General features: G+C 40.6%; 1 protein-coding gene across 14 annotated transcripts in view; it reads right to left on the bottom strand.

Moving 5' to 3' along the window:
* The window catches only part of CTNND2 (catenin delta 2), a 587,225-nt gene extending 562,505 nt beyond the window's left edge, over nucleotides 1–24,720 (bottom strand). For 12 of the 14 annotated variants that reach the window (XM_085537859.1, XM_085537862.1, XM_085537863.1 and 9 more), the window contains exon 1: nucleotides 23,640–23,803. In XM_085537859.1, the coding sequence (XP_085393985.1) occupies nucleotides 23,640–23,676 (37 nt within the window). In that variant the 5' untranslated portion in view covers nucleotides 23,677–23,803. Of the gene's footprint in view, nucleotides 1–23,639; nucleotides 23,804–24,397 lie in introns of those variants that run through there. The other 2 variants (XM_085537861.1, XM_085537872.1) reach the window with 1 other exon arrangement.
* Between the last annotated feature and the right edge of the window lie 268 nt (nucleotides 24,721–24,988).

Below are 24,988 nucleotides of genomic sequence, written 5' to 3'. Positions count from 1 at the left end.
GTAGTCTCAATCCCGTATTTAAACTAATTAACAAGCCTAATAATATCACCATTGCAAACACAAATGCCAGTTTCATCAGCTAAAAAAAAATAAAAAACCTCACTCTTACGCTACATTTCCACTTTCAAAGTACTTTATGGAGAGAGATAAGCAGATCTCTTTCTCTCCATCTACTGCAGTGAAATACTCATCTTATTGCAAGGGCAGGTAACCTGGGCTTTGGACTTACAGATACAGTACTGAAACAGAACTAGTACAGGAGTGTCACAGCTCAGCAGATCTTAACATCATCAGAAATTAGTTCCCACCTTTCTGCAGTGATGCAGAATAGGAAGATTCATGCATTTTTTTCCATAACTTCATACTCAAGTGGATAATTTACTGCTTTAATGACAAGAGAGCACACTGACCAAGTCCTCAAAACAGGAGCAAGAATAGTGAAGTGTTAGAACCGCACTAAAACAGTAAAACACAGGCTGCAGTGGGAAATAAAATCCTCTTCATAGGACTTTCCTTGTTTCAGGACTTGGATATCTATAGTTCACATACTCACATACTTGAGATAAACTGGTTTTAATGGGTCCTGGTTCATTTAATATACATATGTATATATATATAAAATATATAACATTTTATATCATATATAAATAATAATATAATATACAAATTTTATATATATATGTGTGTGTGTGTGTGTGTGTGTGTGTATATATATATATATATATCTTCTGCAGTGCTACTAAAACAGACCACATCCTAAAATAATAATCATGCAGAGACTTCTTCCTTTCATACCCTTTCTCCAACTGAGGAGGGGAATACGCTGCAAGAGGGACAGAAGATGAAGACATGGCCACAACACATCTGGAAACCTTAGCAGGAGCTAATTCAGCAGCACAGGTCACCCTGTGCAGAAGAGCACAGAGCTGGGTCTCAGAAACAGCAGCTGGATTTCCTACAAGGAGGGACAAAAAGTCTGCATCCTTTCTCAGTGTCACAATTGAGGAAGGCAGCAATCAGTTTTCTTTTCCTATGGACCAGTAAGAACATGTACATCCTCACTACTTTAAAACACAAAACCAAAAACCATTCATAGGAATGTTTAGGTTAAGGAAATGAGGCTGACTTATAGGTCTAGCTTTATCCTGACTAAATCCCTATCCAAGCAGGGCTTGTTGTCAATGCTACCAATACAAGCAGGCATTCTCCTGGTAGAGTTAGGCAAAACACACTAATCACAGTGCACCACACAAAGGTTCTTAAATTTATATTTTACTTTCCTAATTACTAAGGGATAGTGTCTCCTAAAACAAGTTAAGAGGCCTGACAGCTTTTCTGTGCCAAATTATTTCTAAAAATACTAAATCCCACCACATCATATAAAAGAAAACCTAAGCTTCCTAATGCCAAGTGCTGTAATGCTATCCCAAGTCAGCAGACAGAAAGCTGCATTAATCTCTCCCCTTACACACAGGCTTGTTAAATAGTGGCAGAGGGAAAACACAAGGAGCATGTTGTTATCGCTCAGCCCTGCCACCGGGAGCCCAGTGGGGAGGCTATGGCACCTAGCAGGAACCATACTCCATTTGCAGCTCTGCTGTTGGCAAGGGCCTGCAAAGAGTATAGCGGTGCCGTTATTCACGAGCTGAGTGGATGCCAGACACATTGTGCAGAAGGTAAAGGAATAGCAAAGGAACCTTGCACCTCTCTGTTCTTCTGACAGGACTAGCAGGTGAAAGACAGAGCTGTTACTCTCAATTACGATGTCTACACCAGCACAGAAGTTTTGGCCAACCAGAAAAAAGCTCTGCTCTCACATTCACCATAAAATTTGGCTTGAAAACAAAGTCCTCACACTGCCAGGAGAGAAGAAGACGAGCTGAAGGCTTCTCCTGCACTTCCAGAGATCAGTGTGTATCCTCTAGTCTCCGAAACAGAAGCAGCACAAGCTGGAAAACAGGCATTTAAAGGAGGTGTTCACACAGCATATATACACATAATGAAGAGACTCCCTTTCACCGTGACCTAGACAGATATTAAAGTGGCAGGTGTTCAGCATACATCTGGGAGACAGACAAAGCACAATTAATCTCAAAGAAAAATAATGCAGCGTGGTAACGTGACATCTGGCCATACAGAATAAAAACACAAACATTTACTCTACCCTATTTGCTAAGTAAGCGATGAATCTCTTAATTATCCACATCAAAACCAAGTTCAAAACAATGACAGTGAACATGCTTGTAACATCTGGATGGCAGTATTTTTTTTTGCTAAGTGAAAAAGAACTCTACTGCTAGTGGATCTGATTCTGTCCATCAAGCTTATGCCTTAAGTCAATGGCTGTCCACGCACAGAAGAGAACACTGTAAGTGAAAACAGAAATTCTAACATTTCATATTGTCTTTGAAGTATGAGTGTATTTCTGAAAGACGCATATTTTATTTGTTATAATTGTTTGGAGCATTATTTCACTAGATGTATTAAAGCTTTTAACCACTACATCCACCACCCACCCATTAATTTTAGTAGATTTACCATAAGGAATGATGCAGAAGGCAAACTGTCAGCAAACTGGACTGAATCTTGTCCTGATTACTTCAGCTTGGGGATGTTTCAAGACCCCTTATATAATGCTATTTATTTCACCTGACATTGCAATTGCTCTTTCAAGCATGATTTGTATAAATCAGGAAAGCATCTTCAGTTCCCCTTTCTGAAATCCTTATCTTCAACACAGCAGCTTCCCCTCCAGAATGACAGTTCTAGACCCAAACTGTAGTGCAAAGCCGGTCCTTGCACATTTCAGAGGATGCAGCTCTGCCAGACCACACAGCCCAATAGCAGCAAAAATCCCATATCTTCCCTGGCACAGCACAAACTGGCTCAAGAACTCTACACTGTTTAAAAACTTCACAACTTAGTCACAACCAAAGAGAGAAATGTTGACTCTTTACTCAAAGACCAGTGCAAGAGGCACAGAGAACAAGAGCCTGTCATCTCAACTCGTAGGTCTGCCAGTACTGAGCCCTTCAGAAGGCTGTGCAAATTGCTCCAGGACTTTGAGACTTCACTCTTTCACTCTTCACCAGAGGAGACCACAGTCACGGTCTCTTCTGAATTCTACTGAAAAAAAAAAAAAAGAAAAAAAAAAAAAGAAAAAGTATTTGGTGTATAATCATAGAATCGCTCAGATCACTCAGGTTGGAAAAGACCTTAAGACCATCAAGTCCAACTGCAACCTAACCATACTACCCTAACTAACAACCCTCTGCTACATCACATCCCTGAGCACCACATCGAAACAGATTTTAAATACATCCAGGGATGGTGACTCAACCACCTCCCTGGGGAGCCTATTCCAGTGCTTAACAGCCCTTTCTGTAAAGAAGTGTTTCCTGACATCCAGCCTAAACCCCCCCAGCACAACTTCAGGCCGTTTCCCCTCGTTCTGTCACCAGTGAGAAGAGACCAACCCCACTCTTGCTGTAAGCACCTTTTAGATACTGGAAGAGAGCAATAAGGTCTCCCCTCAGCCTTCTCTTCCCCAGACTAGACAGCCCCAGTTCACTCAGTTGCTCTTTGTAGAGCATGTTCTCCAAGCCCTTCACAAGCCTCGTTGCCCTTCTTTGGACCTGCTACAGCACCACAATGTCCTTCCTGTACTGAGGTGCCCAAAACTGAACATAGTACACTAGGTGAGGCCTCACCAATGCCAAGTACAGGGGCAGGATGACTTCCCTAGTCCTGCTCACCACACCATTCCCAATACAAGCAATACTTGAGATGGGGCCTCAGAAGGGCAGAGTAGAGGGGGACAATCAGCCTTCCTCTCCCTGCTGCTACCCAGCTTGTGATGGAGCCCGGGATACTGCTGGCCTTCTAGGCTGCAAGAGCACTACGAGCTCATGTCCAGTATTTCATCCATCAGAACTCCCAAGTCCTTTCCCACAGGACCGCTGCTCTCAAGGAGTTCTTCTCACAGCCTGTCCTCATTTCTGTGGTTGCTTTGACACAAGTGCAACACCTTCCAGGTGTCCTGGTTAAACCTCATTAAGATCACATGGGCCCACTGTTCAAGCCTGCTGAGACTAATAGATCTCTGTCTATGTTTTAAAATTGATATCAATCTCCATAAATATATTTATCTAAACTGAGGAAATAATAATAATAATAAAAATAGCTGTATATTATGAAAGACACATCAAGGTTTGAAAAGGTGAAGCCTTAAAACCCAGTAATGAAAGTCTAACATCCAGTCTCACCAGGTTGTTACAAAACCAAAAGCTCACTAGCCCCTGACAGCTGGACTTTCTACAAGTGGTTTATAGCTTTCACTGCAACTGTATAAAGTGATCTGTATTTCTTAGTGTATTTAAAGAAGAACTAGAAATATCAATCCATTACCTCTCACCCCCTCCCCCATATCCTTTAAGATAATGAAAAGCCCTCTAGCTTTTATAACATGCTTAGGATGCTCAAAATTAGTCAAGTTTAACTAGCACTCCCTAATTAAGCATCAGAAGTACCAGTTAGATAATCTGTTGTAGTTGCAGAAGAAGTGCTTACTTTTAAATTGCAAAACCCCATATCATCTCACAATATGGTTGTTCATAACCTGTGCCCTGTATAGTTAGCCAAGCCTACTCCTTATTGGTGCGTGAAAGAGCCTAGACCTTGTTTATATTATTATTAAGCAACTAAGCAGAAAGCATCATTTTATTGTATTTGGATATTAGGGTATTACCTAGTACCAAAATACTTACTAAAAAAGCCGCACTTAGTAGATTAGAATAGAAGAAAATATGCAGAACACTAGTAAGCAACTGAGAGCAAAACAGTAACTTCAAAAGTGCATCAGTAAAACAAAGAATTCATAAATACAAAGCCATCATACACAGCTGAATTGTATATCCATGACAGAATCGTTTACCAATCTGACTAAATATATAAATATACATAGTCCTCAAGTAAATGTATTAAAAATGCTGTCATTTGAGAATTTTATTTCTATGATGAACTACAATTAGTATGAAAAGTCTAAACCTATTTCCAAAATCAGTCTGTTTATTCTTAGTCACCACTTCCATATCTCACTGATTTATTTGCTACAGAATCAAGAAGCGCTCCATCAGAAGTCACTTAATGCTTAAGCTTCATCTTCCCCAGGTGTTTCCTAGATCATCAGTCACTCAAAGCTTTAAGGCCCTTTTCACTCCAATTGCAGTGTCTCAGCTAATTGCACTAAAGGGTAAGGATCCTCAAATCTGGTTGTTTTAGACCATTCAACTAATTTTACTCCAATGCATATCCAATAGGACAGATTCATCTTCAGCTCCACCCCCAACCCCTCTCCCCCCCCTAACTCATACATTCCTTTTTTTTCTTCCCTAGAAAGACAAATGTATATCAAATCTCATCATTCTTAAGACCAGCAGCACACGTAACACTACCTTAATGTTTTGGTAAACCCTGCTGATTTTGTTTAATGCTGTATCCATTAGTCTTGCCACACTAAGAAGTCTGTGCACTTAACAGGGGCAATTATTTATCTACCTATCCCTCTCTCACTATTTTCACAATGTTTCCCCAGCATTCTATTCAAAATGTGCATTATTAACAAGCATTATATTGACTTTTTTTCCCCCCTTTCTTTGTATGAGGTTTTTTGTTCTTTTTTTTCTTTTTTTCTTTCTTTTTTTTTTTTTTTTTCCTCAGGCAGTTAGTTTTGGTGTGTTCTTCAAGTCCTCTTTAAGGAGTCATGTAATTGCTTTACATGCAATACAATTTCTGTAGACTAAACAAGAATTTGGATTGTGAACCACTATAAATGCTCTGTTAATACATATAAATGAACAAATTCATTAGGAGATTACACAGTTCAAGACAAATCCCAGTGGGTTCTACTCATGTAAATAGTCCAACTGATGTCAACAAATTTTGAGAGTAAATATGAACAGGATTTGGTTATGTTGATGAGAATACAAAGATTCCCTATAGCTTGACACAGGGCAGGGAGTCATATAGGAAACAACTAGATCTCACAGCAGAAGCTTCCAAATACCTACAGAACCCATAAGAATCTTCTTTCCCCAGTTTTTAATGTGACGACGATTACATCTTTATACACTATCTAGAAGGGTAGGCAGCAGATATTATTTCCTTTGACCAGTTTCTAGGTCACTCAAGAAAAGTACCAGTCACAGTCTAACAACAAAGAAGGAATCCCCTTTCCAAGGATCAGAGCTCACCAGAAACTCCCAAAGGAAGCAATCTCCAAATTCACTGAATCACAGCATCACTCAGGTTGGAAAATATCTTCAAGATCATCAAGTCCAACTGTAACCTAGCCATAGTACCCTAACTCTAACAACCCTCTGCTAAATCATGTCCCTGAGCATCACATCAAAACAGATTTTAAACACATCCAGGGATGGTGACTCAACCACCTCCCTGGGGAGCCTATTCCAGTGCTTAACAACTCTTTCTGTAAAGATGTTTTTCCTGATATCCAACCTAAACTTACCCTGGCACAACTTCAGGCCGTTTCCCCTGTTACCAGTGAAGAGACAAACCCTACTCTCACTGCAATCACCTTTCAGGTATTTGAAGAGAGCAGTAAGGGCTCTCCTCAGCCTCCTTTTCCCCATACTAAACAGTCCCAGATCCTTCAGTCTCCTCATAGAGCATATTCTACAAGCACTTCACAAGCCTTGTTGCCCTTCTTTGGACCCACTCCAGCATTTCAACATCCTTCAGCGGCCAACCCTTAAATAAGTCTAGGTGAATTGTTTGTGCCTGTAATCTCAGGGCTGGTCACACCTCTTCACCAGGTGCTCAATCATTGGTTTAGACCATGATCTAACATTTCCTGTACACCATCTTACTTTTACATGCACATCATTACTGCTTACAACCACATCAAGCCTGGTGAAGCTGTGCAAAAAGCTGCAGTTGAGTAGGATTCCTAGGAGTATTTCAAACTATGAATATGCGAACATATCTAGATGTTTTTGATACACATCTAAGAGAAGCATGAAAAATGCAAATTTCAGCCCCTGACAAGGTGCAGGATGAACCTTGCAGTCCTCTATAAAGATATGCTTTTGATGGTGCCCTCTTCACCACTACCTGCAGATGACTGGCAGTGACACTGCTTAATAGTCTAGTGTGTTAAATCTACCTGAGGCTTTATACTAACTTGGCAACAAATGGCCCAGTCTTGTGCAAGATTAAAAGGAATTGGTAACTTCTAGTCAACTACCCTCAGCTGTCACACGAAGCCTTGGTAAAAGAAACTGTATTTATCTTAATGTATTCTCTGTGTGACTTTAGAAACACTGTGCATTTTCCCAGTTTGGAGAAGCTATGAATAAAGATTAAATATTTTAAAAAATCCAAAACCAGACCCATCAGTCATACAGATAGTGCCTAGTATCAAAAGAAAAAGAGACACACACACTCACAGTTAACTTATCGCTGAGTAGAAACACTTCAGAAGCAAAATTGAAGAAGTCAATTTTTAAGGCATCTGAATTACTGAGAACAGCAAGACCTATCAGGAACTGAACCTTAACATGCACCTGTGCACTTTTGACACCAATGAGAGAAAACCTAACACTTTCCTTAACCCAAAAGCAGCTTCTTGGCACCCTCTAGAGGTTTTGCTCCCACAGAGGAACAGTTCAGAAGAAACAACTAACTTTCTGTACAACTTGAGAGAACTTAAGATGCAGAATTACAACATGAAACCAATGCAGACTTATACGAAAAGGTTCATTTCAGACTGCAAATCCAAACCATCACAGGTACAACTGTATTCACTCTGTGACCAAACTGCCTGTCCCATTCAATTGGCCCAAGACTGCTGGGTCTATAGATAGGATCAACAATTAGAAACAATACATCAATAATAATAGTTCCCTTCTGGAAATCAGGGAACCTGGTTTCCACCACACAATAGAACCCAAAACCTATCCATACCAAATATGAAAGTCCTTTTTTTTCCCACCAAATGCCTCCTGACTTTTTGATTAAGTTGGAGCTAGAATACAACTTTCAGTAATATGTAACAACAAATTATCTGTTTGGATCTTGTTGGATCATGCCCTCTAGGTCCAGGACAAATGAGCTCAAACATTAAGCATTAACTTTCTGTTATAATCATCCTATATCCCCTAAAATACAGGGTCTTCCAAGCAGTTATGCAATTTGGAGCAATTTCCTCAAAACAAAGCAGAAAACAATAGCTCATTTAAGATACCTCATTATGAATGAAAAAAAGGAAAATGCATTTAACAATCTCAATATTAAGAGGCATTTCCTGTCATCAATGATACCATAAAAATGTAAATTCCAACTGTGAAGTGTTTATTTTTAGAATGGTTTGAAACTGCAGGCCATTAATCCAAAGCTTTGGAACTCAGAGACTACAGATGCTTTGCTGCAAATCTCTCTTCTTGCTTTTGTTAGAAAAGCAAAACAAAACAACTCGGGTTAGAGTGCCAAGGGTATCCCAAAAGCAACAGAAAAAAAAAAAAGAGAGCATGCAATATACTTTTCCAGTTTCACTGTCAGAGTAATCTAAGACATCAGCCTGCCCTATTGGTGACTGGTGAAACCAAATGAAGACCAATCACTAACAAAATCATACGGTATCTTCTTCAGAGAAAACCACAATGAGACTCTTGAAATATCTTGATGATGCCTCTTTCAGGGATCCAGCTCTAGCTATTGTGAATTTTGAATTTCAGGAAACTAATTAATGAATGTAGAAAAGCTGGTCTTAAGGCTGAATGATACTGCACAGACATCCCTATCACAGGCATATGAGCCCCCCTAGAAACTGTGCAAAACTCTGAGTTCCTTTACAAATTGTTATATCCAAATTCTCAGGTAGCATCAGAACATTAATTTGTCATCTGCCTGCAAAGAAATTTCTCCTCCACGCAGGACAAACCACAGTAAACAAATCACCTCCTTGAGATGATGAACACATTTAGGGTGGAATCCGAGCACCACACACAAACTCAAGTTTGCAGAGAAATGGGTTACCTGCTACACTGAAATCAAGTGTCATCAAGAGCATGCCAGGCCCTTACCCTTTTCCCTTGTCCCAAATGGCTCCTGCTCAGTCTAGAGCTTTGTTTGTCATTAGAAATTAAGTAACAGTTAAGCAGATGTTCTAGCTCAATAAAATCTCTTTTTTGTTTTGTCAGAAATCAAAGAACAGTTACAAGTTATTTATATATACCCAGTAGAATTGGGCACAGCTCTCCACAAGTGGCCTTATCAAACTTAAGTGGTAGAAGCACCTCCCTCCATGTCCCGGTGACAGCTTCCCTAATAAAGTCCAAGAGGCTATTGCTCTTCTTCACCAAAGCTGTTTTTCCCAGCCATCTGGCACCCAGCATGTAGTGGTACGAGGTGTTACTCCTACCCAGGTGCAGAGCTTGACATTTTGCCTTTGCTTAAACTTCATGAGGTTCCTGTCAGCCCATTTCTCCACCCTGTCAACATCTCTCAGAATGGCAGCACAGTCCTCTGGTATATAAATCACTCCTCCCAGTTTTGTATCTTCTGCAAACTTGATGACAGAGTCTCTATGTCTGATAACCCAGATCACTAACAACTATTTTAAGCAATACAGGATCCAATATCAACACTGAGGCACATCATTAGCAGCTGGCCTCCTGCTAGAATTCACACTGCTGATTGTAACTCTGAGCCCAACCAGTTTTCAGTCCATGTTACGATCCATTTATCTAACACACTTCAAGAGCTTGTCTAACATGATGATATGTGGTACTGTCAAAAGCCCTACTAAAGCTGAGATAAATAACAGTCAATGCTCTCCTTCCATCCACCAGACTTCTGACTGTAGAAGGCTATCAGTTTGGTCAAGCATGTTATCTGTTTCACAAACCAATGCTGATTACTTCCAATCACCTTCTTTGTCCTTCACATGTTTGGAAATGATTTATAGGAAGATGTGCTTCATCACCTTCCCAGAAACTGACGTGAGGCTGCCTGGGCTGTAGCTCTCCAGATCTTCCTTCTGGCTTTTCTTGAATGAGTGATGTTTGTTTCCTTCCAAGTCTTCAGGAACCCCCCCTGACTGCCATGATCTTTCAAAGATAATTGTTAGAGACTTTAATCTCCTACAACTAGTAGAAAAGTAGAAAATTAAATGAAGGTGATGGTCAGATACAGTGATGAAATCCATAAATACTGACTCCTCCATGCAGTGGAGAAATATACTGTTGTCTATAAGCTAATTCTGAAACACAAACCAACTGTTTATTAGCATTTGATCAGGTACATTCTTGCACTGTTTCCTTTTCTCCAGTATGGACTGTGTTGAAGTCCTACTGGAGTCCTCCAGAGATAGCTTTATAGTCCCAGAGCATTAATGCAAAGCCAAAGAATTTCATGCTGCTACAGGCATGACAAGTGAACTCGGGTTCTCAGTCACTAAGAACAGCCTACATCCAACAGCAAAAGGCAGAATCAAAAACAAGTTAGTTAATAACTAAAAATATAAGTAATGAATCCTGGAGCAGAGCTTATGAGAACAAGAGATTGAGTGATGTCAAGGAAGGGTACCGAGCTATGGAACACTTTTCTGGAAGAAAAAAATAAAGCAAAAAGGAATAAAAAAAATAATTGAAGTCCATCTACCTTCTGAGAATATAAAATAATTAATATCTCTACCCTGAATTAAGGGGATAATATATTCTACAATATCCTACCAGTAAGCCAATTTATCTCCTAGAAACTGTCATTTTTTGAAATGAAATTTCTTTTCAGATTAAGCCTTTAGGAAATATTGTCATTCAAATTCTATTTACTCTTTTGTCATGTATGCAGTTCATTAACCTCATACTTTGCAGACTGTAATCTGTCAATTTGGAGGAATAATGGGTAAGAGAAAAAAATATATATCCTTAAAACAATATACAAAATAGAAATGTATAAAACATTATATACGCTATAAGAGCATAAGGAGCAATCATCCTAGATGCATACAATTAGAATAGTGGTATTTAGAATTATTAAAGTTCAAATGTTCTAAAACTCAGAAGAGGCCATACTTTCAAGGCTGACCATAAGTATATCAATAGATTAGAGCTGTTAAATAGTCACTGAAAATACAAATGTTTTGCTAAGCAAAATCTTTTGAGTTGTTATTCTTTTTATTGCTTCATTTGCTTTTATTGTTGTTTGGTATTTTTTTTAAAACCAAAGCACCATCAGCTCCAAAGCCACAATTAATTTTTTTTCCATTGAATTAATAAGTTTACCAAGTCCATATTAAGTCAAGCAAAAGTTTCATGCTCTCCGTGCACTGATAGCAGCATAACAAGAAAAAACTGCCTGAACAACACTAAAAGAGCTGCATGTTTTAGGAAGCACAGTACATATGAAACCACGATCCTGTTTTCATGCTTGTACCTGACCTGTTTTCAACCCGTCTATGCATGTTTTCAATTCAGCAGTTGTATTAGCTAGGTTTTTGAACTCTTAAACACAGGACCATCTGTGAGATGTTTTGGACAGCACCAGTTCAGCAGGGCTGTGTTCTAAATTCAGTTGTCAAAACATTGATGTAATACAAAATAAAACGCCACAGCTATGTTTGATTGTTTAGATGAGTGACAAATTAGCAATGCAGTTTGTTACTTCATCTATTCTTGCATATGGGTCTTTATATATGGAACTATCAATGAATCTACAGCGCATGACTTTTCAAGCATGCTGGAAAGGAGTTGGTCACATGTTTGGGTACAAAGATACCACTGAATCTTATTTCTGATTGGGCTTCTTGTGTTTGTTATGGATTATAAAAGGTCTGGGATTAATTCAGAGGTGTTGACTTCACGCAGTAGCTCAAGGTGTGAAATGCTGGGATATTCACAACTAGCTCTAAGCTCCTTTTGTAACCTATCCTTATCTCAGTCCAGTTTCAATGCAAAGTTAGTAGTGATGGGTAAATACAATTCAACTCAAACTTTGAAAACTTTGGTTCCACATCAGAATAGTTAAGGAAAAAGAACGTTTTAAACAGGCTACAAACACATTGTCTGAAGGAATTTTCTTGGGTTTCTACCACAAGCTAGCCTACATCTAAAGGAAGGTGCCTAAGGCCCTTAGCAACATCTGTTGCATTTTAGCTATAAACCTTACTTCCATTAAACAGTATGAGGAACTATTAATTTATAACACATTTTTAACACATATTTGTGAACAAGTGAAAGAACGAGGTCCCAAATATTTAAAATACAAAGGCAACAAGATCTTCCATAATACTCTATGTAAGCCTTTAATGACTGTTTTAAGGCAACCATTAAAAAAAAAAAAAAAAATCTTTACAAAAGAGGAAGTCTGAAACAAAAAGAACTACACAACTAAGAAGTTGAGAAAGGCCGTACTTCTTTATATGTTTCTTATGCTTTGGGTAATTTCTGAATGTCTTATTTAAGTTTTACTAAATATTCTTAGAAAAATAAAACCAGAAAAATATTTGAACTTCAAAAGTTTTGGACACAGAAATAGTCAGACCTTAAATTACAAGTCTCTTTTTGTTTTTCTCCTCCACACATTTATGACAAAAAGCAAAGATTAAAACTTCAGGAGCGTTTTTTAAGCCACAGTTTTTTGAAGAATTTCTATAAAGGGATTCATCTGCACAGAAGAAAGAGCTTTGTGCTGGTTTTCCTTTCACTGATGGTTCTTGTGAAATGCAGATATATAGCTATGATTCAGAAATATACTTTATATCTAGAACCCGGTATTGAGAAATAAATCACAAGTCCCTAACCTTCCACATAAACTACTGTAAATTGCACACTGAAGGGAACAGAATAGAATACTAAAATTATTCTCACTATTGTCAAATTCCATTGAGGTAGTAGAGGATTTATCGTGCTGATATTGCCTCCTTTCACTGATCCAAAACAAAAAATAAAGTCTCAACTCATGCTATTTCAACAGGTAAGAGTCTTGATGTATTGCACAGGCAGCCTGAAATGCTTTAGCAACCACCCATTACTGTTGAGGTTGATTTCCCTTCTGAATTGGAGCAGTCTCTGAAAGCCTATACTAAAATTCAATGTACATATTTTTACCTTTACATATATCCCATCACCTTGATCTAGATCATGAAATATGATTTTCTTCTTTTGCCTATCTCTTAGTCCATCCAATTAACTTAGTTGTGTCAAAACTGTTAACATTCTAGCCTTATTTAGTTGTTACACCGTGGGAAAACTAGTAGTTTTGCTGAGAAAAACAAACAGACAAACAAACAAAAAAAAACTAAACAACTTCACTCATATAAAAACCAAAAGCTACCTTAATTCTCTGACAAGAACCTCACAAACATCTGCAGTTCTCACTCAGATAATAAAAACAGCTACAGACTCTTAATAAAAGCTTACTTATAACCTTTTCATTCTACTTGCTCAACTTGAGTGCAAGCTGATAATGTTCATGAAGATTCCTAAAATATTCATTTCAGGAAACGTTCTGATTCAGGAGAAAAAAGATTTAGTTATTTATTTTAGTTTGTTACATGACACAGATTTCTCTGATTTCTAGAAAGACAGATCCAGCCTAAATATTGTTATGATTTTGATCTTGCTCTGTGAATTTCACACAACGAGCTGTGAAAAGGGTCAGAAAACCAACCAAATTTAAACTAACCACCAGAGAAGCATAGATGTTTTTAAAAACATCATAGCAAAATTAATGTTCTATATAGACAAAAAGTCTTACTAGCCTGATTCAGATGGCTACCATACTTCCTAGTGAGAAGATGGAAATCTATAGATTAAAATTCTCTCTCTCTCTTTTTTTTTTTTTTTAAAAAAGCTTTATTCAAAAAAGCAATAGCCCATATTAATATGTATTCAGCAGCATGTGTTCAGTATTCAAACATACTCTCAGTATTCAAAGCTTGTGCTCTTATTTTCAGATGAACAGAAGAAAGTTGAACCTGAAGTCCAACAGCTTATCCCAGATTAGAATAATAAATCACATAATTGAAACGTGAAACAAACTCATTAATCCTATTTTCACTGTCAACCCCAATGCAACTTATTTGCCAAGTGACAGCATTCTAACCTGTGCAACAAGTTTACCAGTGCATGGAACAGATTTGCTGGTTAGGTAGCAAACTTTGAAAGAATGGAACCCAGAAGAATATAATCTCCTTGAACGTGCATAGGGAAAGAATCAACACAAGCTTCTCCAAAGGAGCAACATAAGAGCCTACAGTAGGGAGTCACCTGGATCCTTACAGTCCACAGTGTAGGACTAATGCATTTCAGAGAGGACCAACAGTTGACAATGATACATGCTCTTACTTTGTAATCTCAAGAGGAATCACTATTCCTTCCCATTCTCCCTGACTTCAGTTTTAGGGACAGCTTCAATTTTCTCATTTGTATAATTCCTTCTAGGCAATTCAGTTTTTTCATACTAGCCACCCATTCTCATTTGTTAAGTAAAAAATATGACTAATTCAGACAGCAATACAAATTACACACTTAAATAAAACCATGCAACAAAACAACCTTTTTTTTTTTTTTTTTTTTTGGCCACCTGCCAATTACTCTAGTAATTAAACTGAAAAAAAGAAACTAAAGGACCATGTTTAAATAAAGATTTATTTAAGAAAAAAAAAAATGGATATTTAAACATTATAAGAATATTAAACCCTTCACAGTCAGGACCTCCTGGTATTTTACTGTATTTTGTGGGGGGGAAATAATTGCTTAATTCCCTCAAAGAACACATTTTCATAAATTTAATTGCATATTCTAAAGGTCTTAACAACTTCTTAGGAAGTAATATCACTTATTGACAAGCACACAACAGTGTGAGCTAAACAAGCCTTACGCATCCAGTACTTAACTGTTATGGGTGTGAAAGGATCACAGAATTGCAGAGGTTGGAAGGAACCTCTAGAGATCATCAAGTCCAACCCCCTGCTACAGAAAATATCCTACAATAAGTCACACAGGTAGGTATCTAGAAGAGTCTTGAGTATCTCCAGAGAAGGAGACTCCACAACTTCCCTGGATGACCTGTTCCAGTAACTTCATCCAGGTTGCTGATGAAGATGTTGAACAAGAACCCCTGGGGAACACTGCTATTTACAGGAACTCTTTGTAGAGAAAGTTAGCTAAACAAACTACCACTGATTCAAATAGCATACATGGAAGCATTTCAGAAGCATGCTCAGACTGGTTTATTGGTTGAATCTGTGCAAGGTATCCTGTTACAACTTGTGTAATTTTTCAAATAAAGTACTCCTGAAAATGTATATCTGAAAACATTCATTAGAAATCAGATTGTCTCAACTTCCTATTGAAGGATTGAATCAGCATCCTTTTATTTTGCTGACAGTACAGCTATCCTGACTTTCAGCCTCTCTTCCACCTTTTTTTGTGACACAGTGAAAAATGCAAAAGCAATTTATAGTGCCGAGAGTCTTTGGCTCCTTGACAAACATCACCGCTCCCAGTCTGCTCTGTCAATAGATCACCAACAATCTGTCATTTGGAGACCTGAAATATTGTCATCACCACTAATCAAAAGCCAAGCAGCTCCTCACGGGATGTTTTTTTTGCAGAATAGAGACCATGCTGAGGGAGCTTCAAAGAGCAATCCATCAGCCATGAAGACTCTAGAGCAGCACTGTAAAGAAAAGTCCTTCTCCTTGCAGGCTAGCTTAGACAAGGCTCTGCTTGTAGTGCCCTTCTGCTGAGACAAACCAGAGCCTGCCTTCAGGTGTCTGCACCCTGACACAACACAGCAAACAGCACCTACAAAAATACAGGTAGGCATACACACACTAATGGGAAGATCAAGTTCTGTGTGAAGTGACATTGCCTACTACTCTTTCCAATGACACCAGCATAATCAGGAGGTCAGAGATGCTAGGTCTTAAAAATCTGAGATAACGCAAAGTTCTCAATGCAGGTCAGGATTATCTGGCATTTAGATGGAATTAAGCATCAGATGTACTATATCCCTCAAACCCTAATGCTGCACACACATATACATACACACACACGTATTTATGTATGTAAAATACATAATAAAAATGAATTCTTTCCCTGGAAATCAAAATAAATTCCCTAATCTAACCATGCAAAGCGTTGGCCATTCTGAAGTAAAGCAAAGGCATAAAACATGAATATAGAATTTGGTTTTTAACACTGAAAGCAAGGTGTTTTCTCTGCTCAGTTTAGATTTTTCCATCCTAATATATACAAGCTAAAAGAAATAATTATTCTTCACTACCAAAAAATCATGCATCTTCAAATAAAGGAGGAATAATAATTAAAAAAAAAAAAAAAAAAAAAAAAGCAGAGAAACTAACACATGCACTGTATCTCCTAGACAGACAGAAAAGTAACAATTATGAAGCTGATTAGATGTCTACTTCTAATTAAAAAGTATTTACAGAGAGGGAGCATTTAGAATAGTTGCTCAAAACTCCACATCAGAGAAGCAAAGAGATGCCAAAGTTGTTTTATATCATAGTTCCACATTTCATCCACTGAACACGACTGCTGCTAGGTTATATGAGGTGACACAATATAAGGAAGTGTTTATTTCCTTTTGAAATGAGGAGTATTATCCATCCTTTGATAGCTCATTATGACAGTCAGCACTGAGAATTTAGTGTGTAGTATCCCAGTGGAAGCACACAGAGGCTAACAAACTTCCCTAATTTGACCAGGAATGCATGCCTCAGTATTTGATTTTAATGCACAAAATGTAATGGCACATTTTAAATACTTATCTACCTGAGCGTATTAAAAAATTCTTTTGTAGAATAGCGCACTGAGCTTTTCAAATGCATGATGGCTTCCATTCAATCCTGATATTCTTATGTAAGATTCCTTTGTACCATGACTGTTTCTAATGTCAGATTTTTTATAAATCTTCAGTTCTAAACTTACTCCTTCATTAGACATGCACATTTCTAATTAAATCCAACTTACCCATCCTTCTTTGAAGAGATTAAAGACAGAGACCACTGAGACCCTTGAGGCTTTGTGCAGATACTGTACTTGTTCTTGGTAAAGACAACAGAAGCCAGAAGTGGCAAATAGGCACAAGAAGCTGCCAACCTTCTTAGAAAAACTTGTAACCAAAAATACCTACTTCTGATCCTATAAAAATCTTCAGCAGACTATCATACAGGTGAAAAAGAAGAAATATTGTTATGTATCTAATATACATTTCATTACAGGATTCTATATGCCAATGGTAAAATTAAAGCACACGTACTAGTCAGTCATTAATGAGGTCTGTGCCAGATCACATATCCTGTTTTATCCAGAGTGAACCAAACTTTACCATCTAAAAAAGAAATCAGAAACACTGCAGAGAGGTATGTGAGAATTAATAGAGTGATTCCTGTGCAGGGCTTTCAGTCTTGTTACTCAACCTTCTTTCTCTTGGGCTTAAATACCATAAACTTGGTTTAACAAGAAATAAAGAAACTAAATGCCAGTATCTTCAATTATTCTCTTCATAGTAATCATTCTGAGAATGCATTCGGCCTTCCATATTAAAGACTCTTTCAAAGATAAGGCGTGCTTTCACATTTCTAAGTTTTTCCATGCAACACTAGATGACTGACTTCAGCACCATGGTGGAAATCCACATACAAAGCTACATGATTCTTATAACTCAAGCTTCAAAAATATTATTAGCAGTAAGAATATCAAGAATAACAGGATTCTTCAATTACTGTCAATTTGCTTCATGAATGCACAAGATAGGGTTGTTGTTTTGTTTTTGTTTTTTAATACCCAAAGCTTCTTCACTCATTCACTGTATTTGTAAGCACAACTGGTCAGACAAGGTTAGACAGAATTGAAAGTCCAGTTACCCTGGACACAAGTACTTCATTAGAAATACTCAGCTTAACAAAATGATTCATCATTCTTGTCAATTTGTCAAAATGGTTACAGACTTTGATCTGTAAGAACTCACCAGATGATCTATCTGGAAGACCCATTCAAGCATTAACAGTGTTTTGGAACCCAAGCCCAAAACCCAAAAACCAAGAAAATGTTCTGTGAGAGTTCAGCTTCCAGATCACACAGTCTCCCTGTCAAAGGCTCCAAACCATCCCACAGTGAGATGCTGCCATCGGACATACTCAAAAGCTGTAGTGGAGTTGAGCTCTCATAAGAAACATGAGACAGATTATTTCAAAAATGCTTTCAGATCTTAGCTTATTTAAAGAGCTCAATGCTTCTGAAAACACTTGCAAACATGACGACAACAACATGGCTTATCCAAGCAGGCTTCCTCTGCCTGGGATTCTCTAACCTTGACTCCTTTACATTGCTGAAGACATTCAAGCCATTGTTTCCATAGATAACCACTCTCTGACCCAGACTTCTGGGTCAGTCTAGTCTTCAGACACCTTCATATTCAACATTATACAACATTATACAATTACCCATGACAAAAAATGAGCACAAAAAGGTTTCTGCCTTTCCACATACCAAACAAGTAAGGTAACAGTCAAACCTTTGGCAGGGAGAAGGATTATTTTTAAGCATGCTAGCTGGACTGGGACAAAACCTTAATTTCTGCAAAAGAGTAGAACCTGCACGTTCAAGAATAACAAAACCTGCTTACTACCCAGAGAGGTATAACATTAAGACAAGAATACCAGAAGACACCTCATTGAAACTTACTTCTAATTATTTCCCCAAACACTTTAGTAATTTAAAATAAGTTAACTTTTACATACTAATTTATCTTAGGTCAAGTCTAATCCAGTGTGTTTAAAACAATTAAGAAGCTCATAAAAAAATTCTTATTTATGCTACATGCCTAATTTCATTTGGCTCTGTTGAAAAATTCAGCCTTAAAGGTATATTTTGGTATTGCTTAATTGAACAATAATTTACTGTGTTAGGAAAGAAAAACATACCTGTGGCTGAAAGGGGAATATATATCAAGAAAGGTATTTATGAAGAAAGGTTGAGGAAACTGGGTTTGTTTAGCTTAGAGAAGAGAAGGCTCTGGGGAGAACTCATTGCAGCCTTCCAATACTTGAAGGGAACATATAAACAGGAAAGGGAATGGCTGTTTATGAGGGTGGACAGTGATAGGACAAGGAGAAATGGTTTTAAACTGAAGCAAGGGAGGTTTAGATTGGATATTAGGAGAGAGTTTCTCACACAGAGGGTGGTGATGCACTGGAACCAGTTGCCCAAGGAGGTTGTGGATGCCCCATCCCTGGAGGAATTCAAGGCCAGGCTGGATGTGGCTCTGGGCAGGGAGTTGAAACTGGATGATCATTGTGGTCCTTTTCAACTCAGGCCATTCTGTGACTCTCTTATGCTAATACTGTCTGCTTGGTATCAAATTTAAGTTTTATGATCTGCTTCAAAAGAAGTTTTCTTGATCAAAAGTATCATAGTATCATAGTCTCGTGTGGGTTGGAAGGGACCTTAGAGATCATCGAGTCCAACCCCGCAGGATTTGAGCCTCCTGTGTAGCAGAGCGGCACTTCTACCACTTGCGCCACTGGGACACAAAAGTTGGACTGTGTACATTTTGAGTGATTAAATCAACTATGAACTTGGCAAGAACAGAAAAAAGGGATATGGAACAAAACAACAACAAAAAACAACCAAAATCTTCCCCCAAAGAACCTTTGATGTAAAGCTCCCTTGGCTCTTAGATGCTCTTGACTTATGTTAGCACTCAATGTGAACTCTGCATATTTCCGCCTTCTCAAAATGAATGTAAACAGGTGGAAATACGTGGTTACATTATAGAGCTAGAATGGCTAAAGCAATAAAACAATCAAGTATAACACCAAAGATTGACATTATATACATAGGTTTTTTTTAATGTTTGCAGTTTTTGTGTAGGTTTGAGAAATACAATTTCATTAGCGGTCTTTTTTTTTTTTTTTTTTTTTCCCCCACCTCAACAAAACAGAGAGTGCCCTTTTGATCAAGATAAAACATATTCCTCCATATTTCATGTCTCCTGAAGTAACTGCTTATTCCTTTAACTGAGTTTTTGAAATCAGAACAGGGAGATTAAGAGCCAGTAGGATGCATCAGAAGTTAGCATGCCAAGAACAACTTAAACATTAAATGCTTGCTGTCAGAGATAATGAGATGTTTCCCTGTTTCTTAGTTTTACAATAAACAAGCATCTCATATGAGGGGAAAAAACAAAAACAAAAAACAAGCAAACAAAAAAAACCTATTAGCATAGCTATCAGTGTCTATATAACAGATAACATATTTCATTTACATTTATAATGACCAGAATACTGCTAGGGAATCTGGTCAGACAATCTGCTTTTATAGCCCATTCATGAAACAACATTAGCACATCCCAATGGAACAGAAGAAAACACTTCAGCCCGTCCCACTCCATCCAGACTTCTTTCCAAGTACCCTAACTACAGAACAACTATAAACCAAATGCATTGATTCTGCAGTTCATGAGCAGAGTTGGAAGGAATCCTTAAAGGTCATGTGGTCCAACTCTCCTGCAGTGAACATGGATACCTACAGCTAGATCAGACTGATCAGAGGCCAGTCCAACCTGACCTTGAATGCCTCTATGGACAGTACATCCACCACCTCTCTGAGCAACCTATTTTCTTATCTCCAATATTGCATAGCTGTCCTACGTTTCCCCCTTAAAATCAGAAAAAAATAATGCTTCTGTAGATGTACTGACTTTGCAAGTCAAAAATCAATCTCTTATTCAAAAGCAAAGACATTTTAGTCTTATTCAAGAGTCACTCTTTCATTTAAAAAAAAAAAAAAAAAGCATTATATATGTAAAAATCCCGCCTCCATTGCAATGTATTACTTCTGTTGTATGTAAGCATACTACTAAATTTAACACTGTGCAGTTAAATAATCACCCAAAATTCATCCTGCAATAAGATCATACTGAGACCTTCAAAAGGAGAAAAACAATCCATTTCATTTTTGACAGATAAAGCTGTAACTGGAAATATCAAACTTCATGACTTACAAGTGCAATCAATAAGAATCAAGACCATGGGTTCTTATTTAAGTAAAGAGTGCCTTAATGATGTGTTTTCCTTATCTTACTGGCAATCGTGAACACAAGTTGCTTCTAGGAATACTTGAAATGTACGTCTGGCATTCTAACAAAGATATGCAAGAACTGCCACAAGTGATAGGCTCTAAAAATCGTATCACGCTGAACCATGAAATAGAAAATGTATCTGAAATTTAGTGCAAAATTTAACAGTCATGAGTTCTGCTGATTTTGTTATCTGCTCAATTTACATGCCGATCCACAGCCCTACTTAAAAACAGATTTCTTTAAACCCTTAAAATAAGCTGCTCCATCCCTTCCTTTGTAGTGTAAGTTGGTGTTACACGTTTCGAGACACAAACACATTACAACAGATCACAGTCATTAAATTGATACCATCCATCAGCAAAGGTAAATTATGCAAACAAGAATTATGCAAACACTTTTTTTTTTAGTTGATACTATTTCTATTTTGTGCAGCTGTCTGTCAGAGTTCATTATGTGAGGATGAAATAATTTTAGGAGCATTATTTAAAAAAAAAAAAAAAGAAAAAAAAAAAAAGAGTGAAAATCAGAAGCTAGAGCCATTGATGAGCCATTTATCACTGCTTGGCATCAGCTAAGAGACCTGACAAGCAGAACTCAGCACAGTAGCTGGAGCTTCCTCCCCACAGCATCCTTCTCACAACCCACAAACCCTCACGCAACTGGAATCCAGAAATAAAACACTTTGCTTCCTACCAGAAGCTTTAGGAGGTATTTCCTTTGGTATGTACACACAGCACAGCCCGCTCCTCTTTTTTCAAAGCCTCTCTTATATAACAAGCTGCAAAAACCGTCTCTGAGCACCGCGACCAAGATGCAATCTCCCATTTCTGTACTGAAGCTCCCAATAGAATCTCATCCAACATATCCTCAAGCCATTAATCAACTTCTTACTAATAAGAATGATCTATTGCAAGTTCTGTGCAGCTTTGCAGCACGCAGACTGATGATATTTCATCACAGCTCCCTAAAGGGAAAGGTATTTCCAAATGAGAGGGGCAGCTTCACACAGAACTGGTCTTACAGGGATGTTTGATCACCACAAAATGCACAAGTTCTGCTTAATTACTGCACTCTTCCCCGGTGGTTGGGTTTGGGGTTTCTCCCTATGCCCACAGTGCCAACCAACTGACAGGGTCTCCAAAACTGTGTGGGCCTAAGGACCACCTTAGGGCACACAGAAGCCCTCCCTACAGACCTGCACTGACTCCCTAACATCACGTCACTTCTGCATTGACCAGCTAGCCAAGATGCCTGGACAACATTAGCCCAGCCCAGCCGGGTAACTTCCCGAGCTCAAGACAGGAGGAGTACATCCTGAGATACAGGCTGACACACATCATTTCCCTCCTCTTGATTGAGCAGAAGCCCATACCAGACTTACGTAAGCCCTGCACGGCTCTGGGTATGCCCTCACTCCCCAGAGGTGCAGCTGTGAGTGTGGCACAGCCCACAGAACAGTTGACTACCAACTACGGTTCAGGATTTCCACTTTATGTGCAGACCACAAAAAAAGCCCGCAACATGAAGTTTTTATTTCATCGTGTTATTACCAATAAAAGAGGCAAACGTGGTTTTAGGTGCACGGATATATTCTGCAACAGCCAATAAAGTTAACAGCTGGCTGTTTAATGGAGGCCTATTGCTTTCTTCGTATTTTTATCTAAGTTTAGGCTATTTTCCTGTAACATGGGAGGTTAATCATGACACCCTGACTCAGAACAAAGCACACACAAACACTTAAACTGTGAAAAAGAAAACATCTGAGCACAACAAAATATTCTCAGCTTCCACATTTCCGTGCCTTCGGTCCCTACAGGGGAAATTTAACATGGTTCCCCAAATGATTTCAGTTCGGGGTTTTCTTTTTCCTCTCTGATCTCTCTGACCAGATGGGTTAGTGTACTACAAGCACCACTCGTGCTGCTGTACCTCCTCCGCGTGCCCTCACCCAGCCGCGGCTCCGCGCTGCCCGATCGATGCGAGCACATTACACACCAGCAATAGAGTAAGGAAAGGGTACAGGGAAGAAGAGCATCTTTCCTTTCAGCCATTAAAAATAGATCAGCGAGCGCTCCGCAGCCCCTTCCCCACCCCCTCCCCAAGCTCAACGTTTTGCGGGGGGGACTTCAAAGGAAGGACACCCCCTCAGAGCCGTGCAGACACGCAGAGCAGCCCAGGGCCCGAGCGCCTTCCTCCTCCTCGCCCCGGCCCATGACTTCACCGCTGTAACGAGAGCATCGGCGCGGGGCGGCGGGCGGCACGGAGCCGCCGCTGTGCCCTACATAGGCGGCGTATGAAAAAAGGGAGGAAAAAAGAGACGGGGGGAGGAGAGGCGGGAGGAAGGAACGAGGCACTTTGTTACCTCCCGTCTGCAGGCACAAACGTGGCTCCCGGCCGCCTCACCGAGGGGAGCAACGCAGGAGCCCGCACCGAGAAGCCGAAGGGAGAGAGGAAGGGAGGGAGGGAGGCGGGGGACCTGGCACCATGACGATGCCCGCCGTACTCACCGATCAGCGCCGCTCCAGCCTGCTTCCTCCCGAGCATCCACCAAACCCCAGCGGCAAATCCTCACTTCGGTGGGCAAGGATGAAAAGGGGGCGGGGGGGTAGGGGGGGGGGGGGTGCGCCAGCCCCGGGCTTCACCGCAAGGTCCTGACCTTGCCCAGCACCAGCTGCAGCATCTTCGTCGTCCCCCCCCCCCGGGCGCGCCCGTGCGTGTGCGCTCCGGAGCGCTCAGGACGGCCGGCAGCCGGGGCGAGGCGCGCTCGGCACCCACCGCCCCGAGGGCCTGGGGCTGCGGCTGGAGCCGGGCTGCGCGGCCGCGCCGTAGCGCTGCGCGCCAGGCGGGCTCGGGATGTGGCCGGAGGAGACGCGGCCGCCGCCGCAGCATCTGCCGCCGCCGCGCTGCCTGCCTCTCTCGCCGCCCGCCTGCCTCCCGCCCTGCCTCCGCCCCTCCCTCCCGTCCCCTCCCCAGCAGGAGCGCGCCCGCCGCGGCCGAGCAGCCGGCGCTGGCTGGGGGAGGAGGAGGAGGGAGAACGGAGAAGGGCGGGCGGCCCCGCGCCCGATGAGGCGCCGCAGCAGCCCGAGCCGGGCGGGGCCGCGCGGAGGCCTCGAAGCGGGGAGAGAGCGGAGCTGCGGGAGGGGACGCGGGGATCCCCGCACGGCAGCTCTCCTCGCCGGGGAAAGCAGCGAAGACATGGGATCTGGGTGACGCCCACGCTCGTTATCCCGTAGCTTTCTCTCTGCATCCTTGGTGGGAAACCTACCGTGTTTGCAGAAGTCTTTTCGCGAGCGAAGAGCGCGAGGAATATGGAAGTCGTATTTACTTATGTATGCGCTTAACCCTTTACCGAGAAACTTGCGTGCGACGCAATGACATCGCGCGCCCGAAAGTTCCCATTCCACCGCTCCGCTGAAGCGCCGTTACGGCGCCGTGCCCCAGTGGAACAGCGGGTTCCGATCTCAAGCGCACTCCGCTCAACCCACGCTCCGGGGGCGGTCGGGGCATCGCACGCCGCGCGGTACCACCTGCGCTCGGGGCCCGGAGCCGCGCGGCTGAGCTCGGGCGGGGGCTGAGACGGGCTGCTCCGCCCCCCAGGGCAGCGCGGTGGAGTTAGTGCGAGCGAGTGATGGACTAGCAGGGAATTCGGGAGGGATGTCCGTCACCGGACTGAGCTGATTCGGTGAGAGGGACCGCCGCCTCCAGGTTTGAGAGCAACTCGCTGCTGCCACCTTTCGCTCAGCGGGTCCCCGCTAAGCAGGGGATGCTCGGCAACCTCCGGCAGGTGCCTGCCCTGCCCTGCAGCCCGTGGAGGGGCCTGAAGGATGAGGAAGAAGCAGCAGTGGGAGCAGGGGGC

This window comes from Coturnix japonica, chromosome 2, assembly GCF_054131305.1.
Source record: "Coturnix japonica strain WE chromosome 2, WE-NBRP24, whole genome shotgun sequence".
NCBI classification, from domain to species: domain Eukaryota; kingdom Metazoa; phylum Chordata; class Aves; order Galliformes; family Phasianidae; genus Coturnix; species Coturnix japonica.
Note: the sequence above shows the minus strand (reverse complement) of the source record. Positions and strands in the feature narration are given on the sequence as shown.